Source organism: Haliotis rufescens, unplaced genomic scaffold (assembly GCF_023055435.1).
Source record: "Haliotis rufescens isolate VD_foot unplaced genomic scaffold, xgHalRufe1.0.p SCAF_26, whole genome shotgun sequence".
NCBI classification, from domain to species: Eukaryota; Metazoa; Mollusca; class Gastropoda; order Lepetellida; family Haliotidae; genus Haliotis; species Haliotis rufescens.
In genome coordinates this window covers 393,241-417,758 of record NW_025963957.1, presented here as the reverse complement: position 1 = coordinate 417,758, position 24,518 = coordinate 393,241, and the positions used below count along the sequence as shown (strand labels likewise).

Sequence of the window (24,518 nt, the reverse complement as noted above, 5' to 3'; positions counted from 1 at the left end):
CCTTAAGAAAACTCTTCATTACTTGATTCATAGGGCTTTCGTTACAAACGTGGTGATTATAGACCCAGTTACATATCTATCTTCAGAGTTTCAGTTTAGTTGGTCACAAAATGAAAGCAAAGCCACAATATTTGAAATGCTTGACTTCCTCATTGATAACATCTATTTAAAATTTGGGGGTAAAACATTTTGACAAAAAGGAGGCATCCCCATGGGCATCAATCGTGCTCCAATTATTCTTGATCTGATTCTTTATGCATATGTATCGGAATATCTGCTCGCATTGGTAAAGTCAGTCCACGGCAATTGGTTTATCTTATGCTTCAGGTACGTGCATGATCTGATATCGTACAAAACGGTCAAATAGCCAAGTTGCTTCCACTGGTTCACCCACCTGAACTAGAAATAAAGGATTCTAGTTAGGCCGCCTCGCCTATTTCATAATTAGATCTATGCATAAAGATTGAGAGTGACAAAACACTCTCCACAAGACTGCATGATAAGAGGGGTGACTCTTATGTCGATATAGAATAATATTTTCCAGAATAAATATTATTCCAGTAGCTCAGCCTTTGGTGTCTAAAACTTTTGAGGTACAAGATTTCAACACGCTTCATACGACTCTCGCTCAAACGTTGTTTGATACAACATTCAAGACCTAGGTAAGCCTTTCAGAAAGTTAAATGGTATAGACATGTGGGCATTTTCAAATTTGACGCATCAGTGACAGAAATGTCGGATACAATCCCCTATTTTGACTTGTACCATTTCTTCCTGTGTTGACTTGCTTTTGCATGTGTTTCTGACGGGTGCCAACGGTGTGGCAGGATACGCCAACCTTTTCGCGAACACCTGGTGTCATCACTATTAAATAGTGATTCATAAGCACGTGCTCATGATATAGTCGGAATCGTACAACCAACCCTCTTTTTATTTCTTTTGAATATTGAAACGGTTTTGTCGTTTTAATTTTGTCATGTATAAAGTAGTATTGTTTTGGTGAGACTTAAGACGAGGATGCTCAATATTATATAGGTGAACCAGCTGTGCATGGCACACATTTGATAATAAGTAACTGAAAGACGAATTAGCATGTTCCATTTTAATAACATTGCACATTCGCATGCGAACATTATCAATATACCTTTGTAGATCCATCTATAAGTTTGTTATACACGGCACACTTCTTCATATCACATGGCGATTCCTTCCACTCATAGCGGATACCACCAAGGTAGGGGTTGTTTGAGGTACATGCACTGTGGTAGTCGATTGTTACAGACGTTGAGTCAGAATGTGTGATTGGAACAGCCTTCCACAGCTTAGAAGGGTAGGTCATTGGACAAAAGTTCCTGGTATCAGATATATCCTTCCTCGGGACACAACACACCTGCACAGAAGTAAACAATGTGCTGTAGATCAGTGCATGTTAAAAAAAAAGGTTTAATTCGATCGGAATGATAAATATTGTGATACATGATTACTAAGGAGATGATTGATATCATAAAGTTGAAATGATAAATGATTTTATCACGATATCTGATACAAATTCCACCCCTAATGATGTACGGCTTTGAGATGACATCAATTAATATGGACTGCTTATAATCGTTTATTTTGATATTTCTACCCCGATGAACATTTCAAAATTGACACGGCAGCAAAATTGAGCATCATGTCATGTTTGAACATTCCACGACCACTCCTGCATGTATCGTTATGCACTTTCAGTTCTTTTATCTATTTGTTTTGGCACATACAAAACGATCTTTGACCTTTACGTTGCCTCGTTTGTATGATTTAACTGCATGTTTTACTTTGAGAGTTTTGTGTGTATGGTGTCTCTAAACGTGCTCAGATAATTCGGATCCGATTTGGCATCTGATTCCATGACCACCCATTTTGGAAATATATATACGCCCGTGTTTCAGCTACGTCCACATGTATCATTATGACATTTGAGATGTTATTTCTCTGACTTAGTAATCTGGTTCATCTGGTTTTACCGAATTATCAATTTCTCTGGCTTCACTGGGTTTGTGAAACTGCAATACTTTGTATATGATCTCGGCTCTAAAATCTGCCCACAGATGTCACATTTCACAACTTCAACCTTGAACTTAAAACCTTGGATTACGATGACTGACAAGCAGGCAAGTCACCGCACCTGATCACCTTTCCGAATTAGTCCTCTTTTACAACAAATAATAGACCCGTGAAGACCCGGGGTAGAATAGGTCTTCAGCAACCCATGCTTGCCGTAAAAGGTGACTATGCTTGTCGTAAAAGGCGACTAACGGGATCGGGTGGTCATGCTCGCTGACTTGGTTCATGCATGTCATCGATTCCAATTGCGTGGATCGATGCTCATGATATTAATCACTGGATTGTCTGATCCAGACTCGATTATGTACAGACCGCCGTCATATAGCTGGAATATTGCTGAGTGCGGCGTTAAACAACAAACCAACCAACCAATCAACAACAACTTATAGAGCCCTTGGGTCCTATACTGACCGGGTCATCCCGGGGTTCAATAAACTCTGAGGAAACTTCTGAGGTATCTTCTTTGGGGCATTTTAAGGAGTAACGATAATGCTATCTTTGTTTCTTGTTCAATGCTGCAATCGGGAAAATTCCAGTTATATGACGGGGGCCTGTTAATAATCAAGCCTGGAGAAGACAAACCAGTGATTACGATAAATTATCCTCGCCTTCGTAATACAATGGCACGCAGTCATCCTAATTATCAAGACTGACCACCTGATCCATGGTGTAAAATGTTATGTTTTATGGTGTTTGTTATAGTTAATATACTGGTATTTGTATGGGTTGTTTTTCCTTTATTTTCTACTTTATTTTATAATGAATTTGTGATAGTTACCTTTTCATGTTACTGTGTTTTAATGAATATGTCATTTGTTGTTGCGTTATGGCTGAAATATTGACGATGGAACGAAACATGTTAACTCACTTAAAAGGAGAATCTGACGTACCTCAAATCCATTGTTATTTCTCTTTTCAATGGTTGTCTTTGTGTTTGCATATGAAATTTGTACTGTTTCCCTGTCCACCACTTCAGTAAATCCCGTTGGGAAAGGTCCTCGTTGGTTGAGCAAGTCAGTTCTTTTGTAAGCCACTATCATGGCCTCGATGTACAGTCTTTCTGCGATGTCTGCCTTGTCTCTTGGATGGATGCTGATAACAAGTCATGCAATTGTAACTGTAATCCTCCTACATATACTGTTAAAGGACTTCCGTATAAGATTTTTGGTTGACGGTGGAGTAGCCTAGTGGTGAAAGCGTTCGCTCGTCACGCCGAAGGCCTGGGTTCGATTCCCCACATGGGTACGATGTGTGAGCCCATTTCTTGTATCCCCTGCCGTGATATTGATGCAATTATGCTAAAAGCTGCGTAAAATCACTCACTCACTATAAACTTTTCACAATAAAATATTTTTCATTACATGACTCAATTAAGTAACTTGTTGAAGATTTGTTCTCGGTTGACAAACCATGAATGTGAACACTATGGCTACTTGGGGCTCAGAGAAAACCAAATCTTTGGCAACAAATGATATGAAAATGGGACATAAAACACCGGATAAAAGTCGAAGTCGGCAAGTGTATTGTACATCAAGGTGTTTAAAGATTTGATAATCTGTTATTATGCCTTACTCATGATTGGGGAACTAATGTTAGTGGAGAGGTTTGTTTGACACCAATGTATAATTTGGTCGTTATTATATTTCCTGTCCCTGATGCAGCACTCGTTGGTGTAATTTAGACAATATCCCAGAGACAGATAATTTCCCGAAGACATTTCATAATGTAATATAAATCTAGGCAGTTGTCGGGATCGATGATATGGCTCTCTCGATACATACTTCTTTTGACCATGTACTTAGATAACTGATCAAAACTGGTTCAATTCATGTTCCATGTCTTTACAGTCATGTGACAAAATAGTGCATGCAATCTTAAATAGTTCACTATTCGTCACTAGTTTCTCCTTTGTGCAAATGCAAGTTGTCACATAGCGAATTATTACAAATGTAAACTGTCACATAACAGTTCCATAAAATGGTAATTTCGTATTGCAATTAAACAATCAAAAACAAAATGCTTTATGAGATAACTGTTATTGACTATTGTATTTTTGGGATGATCATTTACTTTCCATGTGGTGAATTGTAATCCGGCAGGTCCATGGCCACCGCCATGAAGGTGTTCTTCATCCTGTCGTTAGGGACATAGCCAAAGTCAGCTGTCTGGTGCCATCTCAAAATACCCCATCCAGAATTGACATTCCAGTGTCTGAACGGAGCTAACTGGAGATATGATATATAATCATCATGTGTTGAAATGTATAAGTAATTGTTTCAAGAGGCAACCCGATGACATATTTAATTTGTTGAAATGTAGAAGATATTTGTAAATGTCAACGTATTCCATATAATAAAGAACACATGATGATATCGATATTAAAACTAAAAGACATTGTTTTTTCAGTTGATACACTTTCATTTCCGATATTGTAGTCTTAATATGTTTTTGTTTACCTGTACGAATCCAAAGGGAAACATATTGGACGTTTGGCCGCCGGAAGCATCTGAAAACTTTTTTCTCCAATCATCTATCAGAGCTGGGAATGTGCATTTGTATCTGTCAAGTCCATTTTTAGGATCGCTGTTTGATTCACCTGTGAAATATTGAAATAATGTCTTAACAGATACCCATAAGAGTAGTGCGATGATTTCGGTCATGTTTAGTCAATATATTTGGACAACCCTGTCCGCATGTTACATATCTAATGTACTCAGCAACTATTCTTACGTATAATCAGTACAGGGGATGTCCTTAGCGTACTTCCATTTAAACTACATATGTATAATATGTTGTAGGTGCAACATGATACATACTCCTTTATACGTTGTTGGTATTATTTAACACAAACACAGACACACGATTCGCTAATCAACACACACGTACGCACGCACGCACGTACGCATGCACGCACGCACTGCACAAGTCCATCCCTGTGAAGCTTTTGATATTGTTGCAACTTTCTAAATCTAACCTTGATACCAGATAACGCCGTATATGGTTGTGTGCAACAGAGGATGCACCATTGCATTCCAAAGACTGGAAAACGTGTCATGGTCCACAGCACCATTCTTGTACTTGGGCCTGTAAAGTGTTGGATATGCTGCAACATTATCACGTTGACACAAACCGGTTCTACATCTAATTGTCCCCAGAAGTGAGTGAACATTATATAAGTAGTACCTCGATATGTGCAGCTTGATCTTTCAGTTCTGTCCATTTAAGACAGTCTGGTGTTTGTTTTGTCGATGAATCCTGCTCTCTGCAATATTTCAGCTTCATGACAAGAGCTAGAGATGTTTATCATGTTTGCAAATGTCAGATTTACCATTTTGATCCAAGTATGGGCATGATGCTGACAAGAAAAGGATTAGAACAGGGTTAAATGCTGGATTCAAACCTTATATCATCGGAAGTTGGCATAACAACGGGGTACAGGGGTACAGTGACAATCCACCAAGTCACCGAGCCTGACCAGCCAAGGAATTAATCCTAACCCGGATTCCCAACAGGGAAAGAAACAATGTAACCAGTTCGCATGGCATACATCACTAAAAAATGCATGTTTGGAGATACCGTTGATACTTGGATACAAACTGGTGTCTTTGGCGTTCCCTTTGAATTAATTTTCTGATATCAGCTGTGTGCTTTCACCTTATTCGGCGACAATGACTTTCTAATTGTAAGTCGAACACGGGTTTTAAGAAATTTAACATTAAAGCAAACAATGTTACGAGTTAGGCATCGTTCACCGTGTTTGTTACATTGTATATATTAACATATAGCTTTAAGTTGCTATCTTATTTTATTTTATTTACTTTTTAAAAGTTTATAATCTTTCTCTTTCTCCAGTCACGTCATAATCTTTGATTGATACAACCATGTATCACCACATAATGGTAAAAGCAGTTTTACACATAATTTGAATTGATGTGAAAAATATTACCATGTTTTAGTCTAGTGAAAAGAAAGAAGCATTTGCACTTTAATGACTGGTCATAATATCTTACATCTTACATCGATCTACAGTGTTTGAACCAATCATACTAATTGAAATTAAATTTGACGAATATTGTTGTGTGACCACAATTAAGTTTTGCCTGTAAAGGAAACGTTTTCATACTCACGCAGGTATCTCGTTTTTACTGAGGCATTTTGCTAGGGCATCTGGGGACGACCAGGCTTCATCCATAGTTCCTCATTCTGCAGTTGATATCAACCCAATAGGGTACTTCAATGTGTTGTAAAGATGCTTACCATACAGCCAACACAGTGCGGAGAAATGCACACAGTCCTTACCTCCCACCGAGTCTAAAATTCGAGACAAAATATCCAAAATGAGTAATTCCAATTCGATTGGTTTTGCAGAAGGAGGACATCATCAAATCAGTTTATAATGTAACAGCCTATGCTTCTAGATAGCTCTATAATACAGTTATATAAACACTGTCGTTTTAATCACATTGACTATCATTTTCAGCCAAATTCTACTTGCTCTTGCAAACATGTCATACAAATACAGATGGTTGTCTCAGTATGAAAAGCCAAAGAAATACGAAGAATGGTATGTACCAAATTTATCCTATTACAGTGAACTTGTGAACATGATACTTTGTTGAATGTCTGATCTCGAGAGTGAATATTTCTAATATCAAGCGATTTGCATGGCTTGTCATACCTCAGTATTCAAATAATATAACCACTACAAGCATAAGACATATTTGAAAAGCTTTCAGAAAAACGCCTTTTACTTTACGAATGACCTTCACTGACAACCTTTTCAGATCACGGCCCCACCCCAAGGGTGTGATGTACCAAATTTCACTGACATACGCTGAATCCTTCTTTAGTGATATTTCTATATGTCATCAGCTCAAAGATCACCTTAACCCTTGGTATAATTGATAAATGTGGCAAAGAATATCAAGGGCTCTCGACATATCCAAGCCCTGCGTGGCTTCAAAATACAAATGCGGCGGCTGTGAACAAATGTAAGCGTGACTGCAAAATTTTGTCGTTATTTCAGATAATCCCTTAAACGTTTTGAAGTTTGAATTTCGAGCTTCTAGGGAACAGGTTGTATGGCAAGGTTGTACTCCTTGCACCTTAATAGAGGGACCCGTTGAAAGCCCAATTTGAAAGATCAGTAAAGTCGGGTGAAATAGGCAAACAATTTGGTGTTGGCAAACCAAGTGTGAATATGACTCTGGCTCTCGGATTCGAACCAAAGATCGAGCTGTTCCAGAGATAACTACGGGACGAAGCTCTGTGACCTTTTCATGAAGATAGGTCCATTATAGATAGTAATCATTTTCTAACTGATGATAAAGGGGAGAGGGAAGAAGCATCCGTTGGTGACGGTGATGTGGTGGACAAGCACGGTGATGTGGGGGACATGTAAAGTTGCTAGGGTGTTCAAACTACACCTACGAACATACATGTATGGGCGTCTCTTCTGACTTAACGGTAGGACTGAAGGACACGGCGCAATCACATCTCAGATCGCTTTCTTACAACATGTAAATCTATCCAGGGGCGGTGGGGTAGCCTAGTGGTTAAAGCGTTCGCTCGTCACGCCGAAGACCCGGGTTCGATTCCCGACATGGGAACAATGTGTGAAGCCCATTTCTGGTGTCCCCCGCCGTGATATTGCTGGAATATTGCTAAAAGCGGCGTAAAACCGTACTCACGCACGCACGCATGTAAATATGTCTCCACTATAGGGCCTCATTGGACGAACATCAACCTTATGAAAGTCGGCAGGTTTGTGGAGGGCAGAGCTGTGTATGCAAAAGACGAAAATCCCAGGTATGCCAGCAGGACAATGCTCGACCATACACGCCGAGTCACATGAGCATTTTGTCAGCAAGCTGGGGTCCTCGTCATGAACCAGCCAGCTGTATCCCTTGGTAAAAAAACCACTGAAAACTTGTGATACGGGTGGCATCATCTTACTCGCCAAACCAAACTCAACAGTCCCCCAAAAGATGGATATTACTGTTTCTGTAATTTTAATCGTTTGTCGTGTGTTGTTAACCGACTGAAGAGTACAGTGTAGTTCAAAATTAATCGACTGTTTCCATGATTGTGCTGTAATATGTGCTGATGGTTATCGGAAGGGTTTCGTTATTATTCCAAACCATGTTGGCAGCATAACATTACTGATGGCTATTTGCAGCTAGAATTGGATGCTTTGCTTCACTATTTTCTGATATTCCAATATATACCTACGTCGAGAAGCTACAGACCAGCTCAGAAACAATCCATTGAAGTCAGCTTCTGGTTTAAGAGATGTATGATGAAAAGCTGTCATCAGACGAATGTGGGGATAGTTGTCGGCGTCGTTGATCTCGGCAGTTGCATTGAAAGCCTTTAACAAATGACGTGTTATGGACCAGTACATTTAATGACCTCCGACAAATAACCGGACGGGTTTGAGGGAGAGTCGTCATAACTGCGGAATTGTTAGTCATGACATAAAATTCTATCGGAATACCGTAAACTATTCTAGCGTCCTGTCCCCTCAGGAAAGAAATTATTGGCAAAGGCTAAGATAACTTATACCTTATACTTATACAAATAGGTTAGCCTAACCTTGGTTAATATTGACTGTCTACATACAAAACAAATCACTGGATTTGTCGCAAGAAATCATCGTTTACACAATGCACTTCCAGTGAGATACGGGGGCACGGATGCCCCAGTCGTCTAAGGCGCCGCGATTCGCTGTGCAGAGTTGCGTCCTTTGGGCACGCCAGAAAGCTATGATTGTGAGTTCGAATCCCGGTTCGCCCAAATCATGTTTCCAGGTTTGTCAGCACCATATCCGTGCTCGTGGGTTTCCTCCCACATTAAGCTGACACGTTGCGACACAACTGTAATACTGTTAAAAGCGGCGTTAAACCAAACACACTCACTTCAGTGAGATACCACTACCTTTGCTTTGATGAATGCATGCCAACAAACCAATATCAGATTTAAGTATCGTGCCTATAACATAAAGACAAACCCATAGTCCGGCAGAGAGGACAAAATCCAAGAATTGGGGGATAAAGTTTTTTTTATTGCTGGATTTGTTTAAGTACACATTCTAGGTTATGAAATTGACTGATGACACTCTGTCATCTTTGGGCATTTTAAAATATTCAAGATGGCCGCCAAGATGGCCGCTAAAACATGAAAATATCTCTTCCGTGCTAATTGTATGGAATATGGGACTACTTTTGGTGCATATCACTATTGTTTTGCCTTCAACATATTAGAATATGTTATTCTTAATGAAATAGTTTCATTTGGAAATGTAATTAATCAAAATAATAGGCAATATTGTCTATGAAAAACCCCAAATCAGTATATATCGTTATATATACATTTGTTATTATATTATTCAGTGTCAACTGGGATGCTTGTGGATTTTCTAACGATTGTTAATGTTCTATAGTTACAAAATAAGATAAATTCACACTGCATTTTGAAATCAAATTATAAAAAACAATAAAGATAATTTAAAATAAAAATAATAGTAACCTCAAAAGAGGTGCAAATAAAGCAAAACCTATTATGTCTGTTATACACATGGTTATGTTAAATTGTGTTAAATATTTTTAAGAAATTCATGCCAAAACAAACTGGGCCAAAAAAGATTTGGCCAACTTTTTTGGAAAAAAAGAATGGAACAATTAATGACTGGTCCCTTTCAATGGCTGCCTCAAAGCTTGAGCTTGACATCTCAGCATGCACTGCAAACACGAAAACGACGTTTTCTTCGTATATGGTCATTGGACCGAAAAACGACTAAAAATTCATTAAAATTGATTAATTGGTTAGCGTGTAGAAAGTGTCCGGAAAAGCGTCGAGTTTTTCAAGCGTAAAATGGACGGAAAAACGATGCTTTTTGCTCCGCCTTGTACAACTGTTAACGGCCAATCAGATGGCGCTGGTCCCCCGACGCACGTGATGCCAAAGGCTTCTTTTCGGAAGCATAAGGTTTCGTATTTCTGGCATGGCTTGCTCTAGCATCTGTCGCGCGCAGTGCAGCGAGATTTGCTGATTAGTCAGTTTTAGGATATGTAACATGGTAACGGAATTCAGACACGCGCCAAGAAGTCAAACCAAACCATGCTACCAAGTTTATTGAGATAACATATCCCTCCGCTATGTACAGTTACCTCTATCGAATAATGGGTTGTGTTTCATTTGGTTATAACAGTAACTAATTTTGTAATGTGAAGTTTACACGATACACGGCTTTTCCATAGGACGGGAGGTGGGTCACATGACGTTTATCACGTGACTGTATTCTTGAAATTACGTAAACACTGACTACTTCCACATTCCTGGGGAAAACCCTGGGAATTCCCAAGTACGAATTCATACAGAAGCGTTGTTTTTCATCATTTAGACCCTTTAATTTTGAACGTAGCGTCTTAGCATACTCTGGGATAAGTCATAAAGTTTGGTTGCATGCCCGTTCAAGGATACCCATCCTAGAGAAAAAAACAACCCAAAAATCCAAACTATCGTAGTTACAATCTACAGCAATCTATGAATTTACCTTAGTATCTATTTGACACATCTTTACAATCACCTTTCAATGATCGGCCAATTGATCAGTGATGACAAAGGCTTGAAATCGCCACAGGTTAATTAACAACTTCGGAAATATCTCCCGTCACGTTTATAGTCGGCCATTTTGTACTTGATGTAAATGTATTACAACGCTCTGTCATTGTGATTGACTTACTGAGGTAGTTCTTAACGGACCTTCTCATCTAATGAGGATATTTTTGGGAATACATTTCTTGTAAACAAACTAAAACAGATGTTCCTCGCTTTGGGGGGAACTATTTTATTCCGGAATGGCCTATTAAAGCTAATAGTAAGTCAAGGCACAATGCGTGTATATGATCTGTTATTATATGTGTTTAACAAATACGGTTTTGGGCGTTAATAAAATACACTGATGCAAGTATATTCTAATCAAATCAATTGGATAATTGAATATGCTTTATTTTACATATTACATAACATCACTACACAAAATTTGGACATTTGCAGTAACACACTACGGTGATCGCATTAAACACCACTTTGAACAGTATTTTAGTTATATTGTATTGGCTCAGAGCATTATTGTTCATCACAGCGTATAGACTCGGCATGCAGATGAACTCATCAGCGCATTTTTATACTTTATCTTTTAACTGGCATGTTAAACTTCTATTTCATAACTCAGTTTTATTTGCACGGATCACTATGGAATCTTGGAAGGGACATTGTCGCGTTGTCGTATTGCCGCATTGACGCCCTTACAAAAACAAGCAAAACGTGTCGAAATTAACCAAAGCGCGACAATTCGACAACGCGATATTTTGGCCATTTGTCGCATTGTCGCGTTGTCGCATTGTCGCTCTTTGAATAATCTTTTTCTATATTTTACAAAAGGGCGACAATGCCGTAACGCGACATTTTTCAATGTCAAAATATGTCTCGTTGTCGCATTGTCGCCCCATCACAAATATGTATAAAAGGCGTAAAGTTCAGTTAATGTTACAGTTAGGAAGCGGTAACCAAGTTATATCTGTCGTAGAAGTTCAACTTGATACATGTACGTCTTGAATTGAAAACACAAGTCCGTACGCGAGACCATAACGTTTTATGGTGAGCTCTTCTCTATAAGTGCTTAGTGTTCAGCTCCCAGTTCCAAACACGTTGTACCTCATCAACAATCCACATTTCTCTAGTGCAGTGATAGTCCGGAAGATCTTACTCTTGACCGTATTAGACAACTGACGAGTGCACGCCTGACCTGTGACCTCATTACACCCCCCATGAGGTGTTTGCAGAAGGGAGAGGGGCAGGAGATGTGTGCTCCAGCCCAGCGCGGAGCTCGCGACACACTGTATATACTGCATATTGTATACAGTATATTGCAGTTGATATACTGTATACTGCATGTGATACTGATTTGCGGAAAAGATGCGGCTTTCAAGATTCAATATTCAATTTGCATTTATTTCATATACAACAGACCGCCGTCATATATCACTGGAATGCTGCTGAGAGCGGCGTTAAAACAACTTGTTTTCATAATGGAGCGCTGCAGTCATTTAAAATGGAACCGTATGCATGTGTTGTACCAACTCAATCACTCTGTTTCGAATATTCAGCAGCAAAAATATATAATAACCAGCTGTGAGGAGAGATATAAGATTTTTATAAGCAGTCAAATATGGATGATAAAGGACCCCTCACTAATTAGGTTCTTGTTTACTTAAGAGCAGAGTTGGCCATGTTAGATGATATAACGGTGTCCTCCCAGATCGCCTAATTTCTCCCCACAAGGTACCAAAATACAATTAGGTGATGTGGGTATGCCATGCCTGGATGAGATTTATAATTAGGTAATGTGGGTAGTTGGAACAGTCCACTTTACTGAATGAAGGGATGACAAGACAACCAGAGATACATAGTTTTACATATTTTAATCAACAATATATTATAACAAGTAGCCTCTATCAAAAACTATGTGTCTCTGTGTCTCTTGTTGAATTAGCATTAGATAAGGTTGAGAAATAATTTGGAAAGTGTGTCGTCTCCTACCCCAGCTGGCGCCATCACACACCGTCAATCACCCACTGAGTCATAGCCCCGACAGCTGAATGTCCTGCTATTTTTCACAAATTAAACTACCAGCGGCGGTATTGATTTAAACATATTTTATTTCGGAAAACCAAATGGATTAGGCACAAGTGACACACTTACGAGGCCTTCTCCTATTACATTGTAGCTCCAGTGTCTGTTTCAACCAACTCACTAACCGTGTTATTGATGATGAGGAAGAAACCTAAACTTATTGTATGTATGTGAAGAAAACCTTGAGCCAATATTCATTTTTGAAAGTTCAGAATAATCAATTATCCTTAAAAAGAATGCCGTGCTTGTTGACTTTATAATGTTTCGACAGGCATTTTGCCAGTTATCTTGCTTATTTAAGAATCAAATTATGTTTTAAATGATACCAGTTCATTTAGAATACCATATTCTAATTAGTTGAAAGCAAAATATTAGTGATTTGCTCCAAAAGTGGTATCATATTCCATACTGTTAGCAAGGAAGCGATATTTTCATGTTTTGGAGGCCATCTTGTCGGCCATCTTGAATATTTCAAAATGCCCAAAGATGACAGAGTGTCATCAGTCAGTTTCATAATCTAGAGTACATCATTAAACAAATCCAGCAATAAAAAAAACTTTATCCCCTAATTCTGGGTTGGGGGAAAATATTCATTTCTCTGCCGGACTAGTCAGTTTCATAATCTAGTCCGGCAGAGAGGACAAAATCCAAGAATTGGGGGATAAAGTTTTTTTTATTGCTGGATTTGTTTAAGTACACATTCTAGGTTATGAAATTGACTGATGACACTCTGTCATCTTTGGGCATTTTAAAATATTCAAGATGGCCGCCAAGATGGCCGCTAAAACATGAAAATATCTCTTCCGTGCTAATTGTATGGAATATGGGACTACTTTTGGTGCATATCACTATTGTTTTGCCTTCAACATATTAGAATATGTTATTCTTAATGAAATAGTTTCATTTGGAAATGTAATTAATCAAAATAATAGGCAATATTGTCTATGAAAAACCCCAAATCAGTATATATCGTTATATATACATTTGTTATTATATTATTCAGTGTCAACTGGGATGCTTGTGGATTTTCTAACGATTGTTAATGTTCTATAGTTACAAAATAAGATAAATTCACACTGCATTTTGAAATCAAATTATAAAAAACAATAAAGATAATTTAAAATAAAAATAATAGTAACCTCAAAAGAGGTGCAAATAAAGCAAAACCTATTATGTCTGTTATACACATGGTTATGTTAAATTGTGTTAAATATTTTTAAGAAATTCATGCCAAAACAAACTGGGCCAAAAAAGATTTGGCCAACTTTTTTGGAAAAAAAGAATGGAACAATTAATGACTGGTCCCTTTCAATGGCTGCCTCAAAGCTTGAGCTTGACATCTCAGCATGCACTGCAAACACGAAAACGACGTTTTCTTCGTATATGGTCATTGGACCGAAAAACGACTAAAAATTCATTAAAATTGATTAATTGGTTAGCGTCTAGAAAGTGTCCGGAAAAGCGTCGAGTTTTTCAAGCGTAAAATGGACGGAAAAACGATGCTTTTTGCTCCGCCTTGTACAACTGTTAACGGCCAATCAGATGGCGCTGGTCCCCCGACGCACGTGATGCCAAAGGCTTCTTTTCGGAAGCATAAGGTTTCGTATTTCTGGCATGGCTTGCTCTAGCATCTGTCGCGCGCAGTGCAGCGAGATTTGCTGATTAGTCAGTTTTAGGATATGTAACATGGTAACGGAATTCAGACACGCGCCAAGAAGTCAAACCAAACCATGCTACCAAGTTTATTGAGATAACATATCCCTCCGCTATGTACAGTTACCTCTATCGAATAATGGGTTGTGTTTCATTTGGTTATAACAGTAACTAATTTTGTAATGTGAAGTTTACACGATACACGGCTTTTCCATAGGACGGGAGGTGGGTCACATGACGTTTATCACGTGACTGTATTCTTGAAATTACGTAAACACTGACTACTTCCACATTCCTGGGGAAAACCCTGGGAATTCCCAAGTACGAATTCATACAGAAGCGTTGTTTTTCATCATTTAGACCCTTTAATTTTGAACGTAGCGTCTTAGCATACTCTGGGATAAGTCATAAAGTTTGGTTGCATGCCCGTTCAAGGATACCCATCCTAGAGAAAAAAACAACCCAAAAATCCAAACTATCGTAGTTACAATCTACAGCAATCTATGAATTTACCTTAGTATCTATTTGACACATCTTTACAATCACCTTTCAATGATCGGCCAATTGATCAGTGATGACAAAGGCTTGAAATCGCCACAGGTTAATTAACAACTTCGGAAATATCTCCCGTCACGTTTATAGTCGGCCATTTTGTACTTGATGTAAATGTATTACAACGCTCTGTCATTGTGATTGACTTACTGAGGTAGTTCTTAACGGACCTTCTCATCTAATGAGGATATTTTTGGGAATACATTTCTTGTAAACAAACTAAAACAGATGTTCCTCGCTTTGGGGGGAACTATTTTATTCCGGAATGGCCTATTAAAGCTAATAGTAAGTCAAGGCACAATGCGTGTATATGATCTGTTATTATATGTGTTTAACAAATACGGTTTTGGGCGTTAATAAAATACACTGATGCAAGTATATTCTAATCAAATCAATTGGATAATTGAATATGCTTTATTTTACATATTACATAACATCACTACACAAAATTTGGACATTTGCAGTAACACACTACGGTGATCGCATTAAACACCACTTTGAACAGTATTTTAGTTATATTGTATTGGCTCAGAGCATTATTGTTCATCACAGCGTATAGACTCGGCATGCAGATGAACTCATCAGCGCATTTTTATACTTTATCTTTTAACTGGCATGTTAAACTTCTATTTCATAACTCAGTTTTATTTGCACGGATCACTATGGAATCTTGGAAGGGACATTGTCGCGTTGTCGTATTGCCGCATTGACGCCCTTACAAAAACAAGCAAAACGTGTCGAAATTAACCAAAGCGCGACAATTCGACAACGCGATATTTTGGCCATTTGTCGCATTGTCGCGTTGTCGCATTGTCGCCCTTTGAATAATCTTTTTCTATATTTTACAAAAGGGCGACAATGCCGTAACGCGACATTTTTCAATGTCAAAATATGTCTCGTTGTCGCATTGTCGCCCCATCACAAATATGTATAAAAGGCGTAAAGTTCAGTTAATGTTACAGTTAGGAAGCGGTAACCAAGTTATATCTGTCGTAGAAGTTCAACTTGATACATGTACGTCTTGAATTGAAAACACAAGTCCGTACGCGAGACCATAACGTTTTATGGTGAGCTCTTCTCTATAAGTGCTTAGTGTTCAGCTCCCAGTTCCAAACACGTTGTACCTCATCAACAATCCACATTTCTCTAGTGCAGTGATAGTCCGGAAGATCTTACTCTTGACCGTATCAGACAACTGACGAGTGCACGCCTGACCTGTGACCTCATTACACCCCCCATGAGGTGTTTGCAGAAGGGAGAGGGGCAGGAGATGTGTGCTCCAGCCCAGCGCGGAGCTCGCGACACACTGTATATACTGCATATTGTATACAGTATATTGCAGTTGATATACTGTGTACTGCATGTGATACTGATTTGCGGAAAAGATGCGGCTTTCAAGATTCAATATTCAATTTGCATTTATTTCATATACAACAGACCGCCGTCATATATCACTGGAATGCTGCTGAGAGCGGCGTTAAAACAACTTGTTTTCATAATGGAGCGCTGCAGTCATTTAAAATGGAACCGTATGCATGTGTTGTACCAACTCAATCACTCTGTTTCGAATATTCAGCAGCAAAAATATATAATAACCAGCTGTGAGGAGAGATATAAGATTTTTATAAGCAGTCAAATATGGATGATAAAGGACCCCTCACTAATTAGGTTCTTGTTTACTTAAGAGCAGAGTTGGCCATGTTAGATGATATAACGGTGTCCTCCCAGATCGCCTAATTTCTCCCCACAAGGTACCAAAATACAATTAGGTGATGTGGGTATGCCATGCCTGGATGAGATTTATAATTAGGTAATGTGGGTAGTTGGAACAGTCCACTTTACTGAATGAAGGGATGACAAGACAACCAGAGATACATAGTTTTACATATTTTAATCAACAATATATTATAACAAGTAGCCTCTATCAAAAACTATGTGTCTCTGTGTCTCTTGTTGAATTAGCATTAGATAAGGTTGAGAAATAATTTGGAAAGTGTGTCGTCTCCTACCCCAGCTGGCGCCATCACAAACCGTCAATCACCCACTGAGTCATTGCCCCGACAGCTGAATGTCCTGCTATTTTTCACAAATTAAACTACCAGCGGCGGTATTGATTTAAACATATTTTATTTCGGAAAACCAAATGGATTAGGCACAAGTGACACACTTACGAGGCCTTCTCCTATTACATTGTAGCTCCAGTGTCTGTTTCAACCAACTCACTAACCGTGTTATTAATGATGAGGAAGAAACCTAAACTGATTGTATGTATGTGAAGAAAACCTTGAGCCAATATTCATTTTTGAAAGTTCAGAATAATCAATTATCCTTAAAAAGAATGCCGTGCTTGTTGACTTTATAATGTTTCGACAGGCATTTTGCCAGTTATCTTGCTTATTTAAGAATCAAATTATGTTTTAAATGATACCAGTTCATTTAGAATACCATATTCTAATTAGTTGAAAGCAAAATATTAGTGATTTGCTCCAAAAGTGGTATCATATTCCATACTGTTAGCAAGGAAGCGATATTTTCATGTTTTGGAGGCCATCTTGTCGGCCATCTTGAATATTTCAAAATGCCCAAAGATGACAGAGTGTCATCAGTCAGTTTCATAATCTAGAGTACATCATTAAACAAATCCAGCAATAAAAAAAACTTTATCCCCTAATTCTGGGTTGGGGGAAAATATTCATTTCTCTGCCGGACTACCAAGGGCATATCTACTGTAATGACATCACTTCAAGCCAAAGACGACCTTCCGCTCTGAAAAACACATACCCAAAGCAGTAATATTTTAAACCAGATCTTAAACCTCAATAAGAAGTAGATACACACACATCCGGCGAAAGATATCAATCCTGCTGGGTAAATCATATTTTGGGAAATACATGTCTAATGTATGGCGACTTTTAAACAGAAAGTGTCATACCTCTGGCTGCTAAAAAACACACTTCAGGTTTAATGTTTTCACTTCCGGTTAGGGTAAATACGTCACATACAGTGCGACATTCAAATAGAAGGTTCCCTTATTCTCATTATATTTACATACATTCCCGGTTTAATGATTTCAGTTATTTAAAGGAAATTACATGTCATATTCGGTGCAACAGAATGTACCATGCCTCTAACAGCATTAATATGTCAGATGTGGAAAACATCTTATATGCTCATATGAACAACAACTTTAACAGAAAGTCACATTCCTCCAGCTAAAGATAGCTCCAGCTGAGCCTTCCGTTGTCATAACCGTAACACCTGTTTTCAGCCAATCACATGCTTTATGATTTCGCAACAGTGATATTTAAACTTAAAATCTGAAAATAAGCTAAAAATTCAATAATATAACCATCACATATGCATGATATTAAAAGTGTTTACAGCAAATACATTTTAGTGAAAAAATTGCTCACATACTGAAGGACTTTCACTGTGACCTTGACCTTATGCATAGACCACTCACGATGTTTTCCGATCTCAGCCCCGCCCGATGGAGCAGTGAGTAAGAGCGTATCTGTTTCTTTATGACGTATCAGCAATCTTGCAGCTATTCCTGGCGACCGATTCGGGGGGAGAATAGGTCTTCAGCAACCCATGGTTGCTGTAAAAGGTGACTATGCTTGTCGTAAAAGGCGACTAACGGGATAGGGTGGTCAGGCTCGCTGACTTGGTTCATGCATGCCATCGATCCCAATTGCGTGGGGCGATGCTCATGATATCAATCACTAGATTGTCTGGTCCAGACTCGATTATTTACAGACCGCCGTCATATAGCTGGAATATTGCTGAGTGCGGCGTTAAACTACAAACCAACCAGCCAACCTGGCGACCGAAGGAAGACGTACCATCTTTTATTAACCTACAGTTAAATCGCCTCAGTTCTGTTTGAGACGGTATATTTTCAGTCAGCTCTTTTTGTTCACAATGAACACGTTCCCTTCAGTGCCCGGAGACACAGTGTGGACGTACATGTCAGCCTGTAAGCACAGAGCAAGGGGGATCATTAACACTGAGTGTCTCCCCAACAAGGAAAGAAATGACGGAATCATTAGATAGATGAAATTGCGCTGACAAAACATACCATGCTCATTGTGAATCCCATATTGCTCTGGCCAGAACACACCCACACGTCACCAAACAGTACATCGGACAGAGTTAGCTTCCCTTCCCTCGATGTTACTGTAATAGTGTATGGTCCACCGGCGCTAATTGGCGGAAGCTGCGCATACCATACAACATCGCCGTTATCTCCGTGGCGTGTCGTTGTTGTCACTGATCCCTTTCCGGAAATGTGGACCGTCACAGTTTCACCCACATTTGATGCAAACCCCCAAATTGTTGATTTTTTGGGTGCTTGTTGCAATACCATATGGTTAGCGTAGGACTTCGAGAACCCGAACCTAGCTGCCTCCACTGATGACGAAATGGAAACATAAAATAATATGAATATGAAAATAACAAATAGCGTAACGGCACTGTAGCTCACCTGGATATGTCAACAGTATAATGAATAGAGAGAATAAACAAAAGCTATGAATATCCAGTACTTACTGCAAAAATACCGAGTACAGCATAAAAAAACCCGCCCAAAATCTGATGTCGTCAAAAGGAGTATCATGTAAGCAAAAGTTCAGCTTCCTCAATCTGGCCACTTCAGATTATATTACAGAGCCAAACATTTAAGAGCATAGTCAAAACAAGGTCAAAGTTAATATTATGCCATATACTACTATCTAAACACGTAACAAGTGCAACTGACCACCTACGTCCGCGTCCGGATTATAAGTCTTATGGTGATCGTTAGGGGCAGGTGAATGAACGGGTGGTCAGACTTCATGACGGTCACATAAGTGTCGTCGAACCATGACGGTCACATAAGTGTCGTCGAACCATGACGGTCACATAAGTGTCGTCGAACCACGACGGTCACATAAGTGTCGTCGAACCATGACGGTCACATAAGTGTCGTCGAACCATGACGGTCACATAAGTGTCGTCGAACCGTTACGGACAGTACTCATGACAAAAATTATGTATCTGGTCATGACTCGATTATTTACACGTGCACTGTCTGTGTCGGTGAGCTAAATATTAGTAAATGAATTGCAAGCATTTCAACATAAACATTGAGTCCGTTTAATCTTAATCCACGTTTTGATGTATTTAGTAACTCGTAACAGGGTTAAAGCTCAAAGACCTTGTACTCACTAGTAGTAAATAAAAAATGTCTTTTGTAAAACCTTTCGAAGCAACAAGCGTTAGAAGACGAAAACCATAGTAAGAACACAACATGTTAGTATTATAAAACCCTTTAACCAGTGATGTATGTTTGTAAACGAATTGCAATATGGCGAAATCTGCAAAATATAAAACTTGCCTTCAAAACTAACCAGCCAAATGAAAGTCACCGCTAGTAAGTTGAACACGACTAGGTGCCCCATTGTCACTGGGATTGTAGATGAATATCTATACGTTTTGTAGTAAAAAATAGCTTATCGTCAAAAGAACAACAGGTGCTTCACAAAAAAGAAACGTTAGATAAAGCCACGAGCCGTGCTTCACTCCTGAACATAACGGAGTTGAGAAATGTAGTTCATGGACAGTATAGAAAACGGGGTCGATCAAAATTTGTAAATTTGTATTATGTTGTTTTTACGCTTATTTAATTGCATAAAGTGAATTTAGTGGATCTTAGACTGTCAGTTAGCCAAGGTCAGACTATATCACACCAGCCTGTACATAATTCGATTTGCACTAGAAACACCACTTTCGAATTAAAATTAGATCTGTTACTCCCATAGGATACCTCTCTGCATTAAAAATATGAAAACCCTCTGGAGAAGATCTAATCTTATTAAATGAAGCAATCAGCAAAGTCCAAGATCCTAGCCGCGTGGTCCAATCCAGTCGCCTCTTACAACCAGTAATGGGCAGCTGTAAAGAAAGCGACAAAACCAATGTCCATATCAAATTGAAATCTCTGCATAAAGCAGAGTCCATTGTACGATTCCGATATGTAGCATGTGTTTATAAATCACTATAAATAGTTATGATACCAGGCGTTCGCGAAAAGGTGAGCGTATCCTGCCCCATTGGTGGCACCTGTCACAAACACATGCAAAGGCAAGTCAATTGTTCACCTTAAAAACCCACAGAAACATATGGTGCAAGTCAGATTAGGGAATTGCATCGGACATCATGTTTGTCACTGATGGGTCAAATTTGGAAATGTCTACTATAAAACATTTTGAAAGTTTTACTGAGGCCTTGAATGTTGTAACCTTGAACAAACAACTTCTGAGCAAGAGTCGTATGACGCTCTTTGAAATCGTGGTAGAAAGAGCATGCTCGATTGTATCTCTAAAGTTGTGAAATGTAAACACCAAAGGCTGGAGCTGCTGGAATATTGCTCGACGTGAAGGGAAAGTTGACTATTGGAAAATTGGAAGTCATCCCTCTTGTCATACAGTCTTGTGGATAGTGTTTTGTCACTCGGAATCTTTATGCATATATCTAAATATGAAACAGATGAGGCGGTCTAACTCGTCTCTTTTATGTCTAGTTCAGGTTGCTAAATCAGTGGAAGGGAATTGGCTATTAAATTGTTAGATATCAGATATCTGATCATTCATACCTGAAGCTTAAGTTAAACCCCTTTACCAAATTACCTTGTTTTGACTTTGGCAATCCGAAAAAAAATTCCGATTCATATGAATAAAGAAACAGATCTGAAAGAAGGGGAGCCCATAGGGATGCCTACTTCTTGCATTAATGTCTTACCCCCAAATTGTACGTAGATGATCTATTCTAACCTGGGTCCCCAGGACCTGGAATTAACCCCGTCACTAGTTTCTATCTAGATGCTATTGCGACAAGCCGGTCTTCTTACGAAGCCAGTTGTGTAATGATAATGTTTCTTGACGAAAACATGTTTGCTTTCCCGGTGGGGATTCCCGGTTAGAGATAATCCCCAGCAAATTATGGTGGTCGTATAAGGCAAGTTACTTACCAGGATAATTGACTTTGTAAATGGCGTACCCTGACGGCGTGAATTGTTGCTCATGATATTAGTCATTGGATTGTCGGGTTGAGAGTATTTAAAGGCCGCCGTCATATATCTGAGTTCCGCATTACACAAGCAATATCTACTCACAGGAACAAAGGTGTGACTAAAATAATAATTCTAGATTGAATGACTACTTCAGTGAGGTTATTTTGCCCGAGTATGTCGTACGTTACTGAGGTCTGACGTAAGTTATGAACAACAGAATATTTCTTTTTGGTCAAAACTTTAAGGATTCCAGTCACGGCTCTGTATGGCCGATGTAAAAGTACATTTGACCTTAAACGTAGGCCAGGTTGACAACCGTATTGTGTTGAAAAATTACACAGTAAGTATTTATTTCAACGTGATAGTTTCTACTGTTTGTTATGTATGTTTGATACGTCCTGCTTTAAGAGTGTTCTTAGTGGCTTTATAACATGACTAAGGACTATAATTCCCCCATTCATAATTTTGCTTTTATACTACAAAGGGATGTAGAGGGGAATAACAATCACTGGCATGTTTTATTTTGCTACTAAGGGGCAATAACCAGTGCTTCATTGTCCACTATGCCAGAAAGACTGTCCACCAAACATTTCTCTTTAGAAGCGTGAACAGACATGGTCACAACAACATATCAGAACCATTGGTTCTACTGACATCTTCTGGGATTCTGAATGTAAGCAACATGCACATAGACTTGAAAGAACCGTTTTCTGTCTACTTAGCAGCGGAACGGTGGTGTGAGGTTAGATCTAGCAGACACTTAATTGTGTATTCTGACAATTCTTGTACAAGACACAACATAAACAAAGGGGCATCTAGCAACAGACAACAAACGATACTTTCACACTACAGCAAGACACATCAATGGCAGGTATAATCTTAAAGCAGACATCACGTCTCCTTCATACATGGTTTGTTGGCAAGGTATTGGTTAATTTGTATGGACTGGTTCGAGGACAAGCCTTTGTGTTATTACAGTTCTATTGCATCTACTCAGGGACGCAACATAATACCTCCACTGCTTTACAAAATGACACCCTTTGCAGGGAATACCAAGAACACATAGCTCTGTGTAAAATCTTGTTACTCCCTTTTTTTTTAACACATTGACTTTTGTCAGCCGAGACGAAATCTGTCTTTGTATGCTGTTTTTAGCACACATTTTAGCGTCAATCGTCTCATTTAGAGCAAGGCATATACAATCCCCTGTCTGACGAGGATATAGACGGAATGTTGCTGACAATACACACAATATGTCATAACGCTCTCTAGTTCAACCTACACACAATATGTCATGCTGCTCTCTAGTTCAACCTACACACAATATGTCATGTAGCTCTCTGGTTCAACCTACACACAATATTTCATGCTGCTCTCTCGTTCAACCTACACACAATATGTCATGTAGCTCTCTGGTTCAACCTACACACAATATGTCATGTAGCTCTCTAGTTCAACCTACACACAATATGTCATGTAGCTCTCTAGTTCAACCTACACACAATATGTCATGCTGCTCTCTAGTTCAACCTACACACAATATGTCATGTAGATCTCTGGTCCAACCTACACACAATATGTCATGTACATGTAGCTCTCTCGTTCAACCTACACACAATATGTCATGTAGCTCTCTAGTTCAACCTATAAACAATATGTCATGTAGCTCTCTCGTTCAACCGACACACAATATGCCACTTTGATCTCGCGTTCAACCTACGAAACAAATGTCACGTTGCTCTCTTGTTCAGCTTACACACAATATGTCATGTAGCTCTCTGGTTCAACCTACACACAATATGTCATGCTGCTCTCTAGTTCAACCTACACACAATATGTCATGTAGCTCTCTGGTTCAACCTACACACAATATGTCATGTAGCTCAGTAGTTCAACCTTCACACAATATGTCATGTAGCTCTCTCGTTCAACCTACACACAATATGTCATGCTGCTCTCTAGTTCAACCTACACACAATATGTCATGTAGCTCTCTGGTTCAACCTACACACAATATGTCATGTAGCTCTCTGGTCCAACCTACAGAAAATATATCACGTACATGTAGCTCTCTCGTTGAACCTACACACAATATGTCATGTAGCTCTCTAGTTCAACCTACACACAATATGTCATGCTGCTCTCTAGTTCAACCTACACACAATATGTCATGTAGCTCACTGGTTCAACCCACAAACAATATGTCATGTAGCTCTCTAGTTCAACCTACACACAATATGTCATGTAGCTCTCTGGTTCAACCTACACACAATATGTCATGCTGCTCTCTAGTTCAACCTACACACAATTTGTCATGTAGCTCACTGGTTCAACCCACACACAATATGTCATGTAGCTCTCTAGTTCAACCTACACACAATATGTCATGTAGCTCTCTGGTTCAACCTACACACAATATGTCATGCTGCTCTCTAGTTCAACCTACACACAATATGTCATG

The 24,518-nt window shown here is 39.0% G+C and overlaps 1 protein-coding gene across 1 annotated transcript; it reads right to left on the bottom strand.

Moving 5' to 3' along the window:
- Positions 1-1,135: 1,135 nt before the first annotated feature.
- Positions 1,136-19,415, bottom strand: LOC124141477 (sialate O-acetylesterase-like). The gene is made up of 8 exons (XM_046509507.2): positions 19,088-19,415; positions 8,338-8,476; positions 6,234-6,417; positions 5,081-5,190; positions 4,563-4,702; positions 4,177-4,331; positions 2,997-3,198; positions 1,136-1,390 (listed from the first exon to the last, which is right to left on the bottom strand). The coding sequence occupies exons 3-8, from the start codon at positions 6,296-6,298 to the stop codon at positions 1,136-1,138; spliced, it is 927 nt and encodes a 308-aa protein (XP_046365463.2). The 5' UTR covers positions 6,299-6,417; positions 8,338-8,476; positions 19,088-19,415.
- Positions 19,416-24,518: the final 5,103 nt, after the last annotated feature.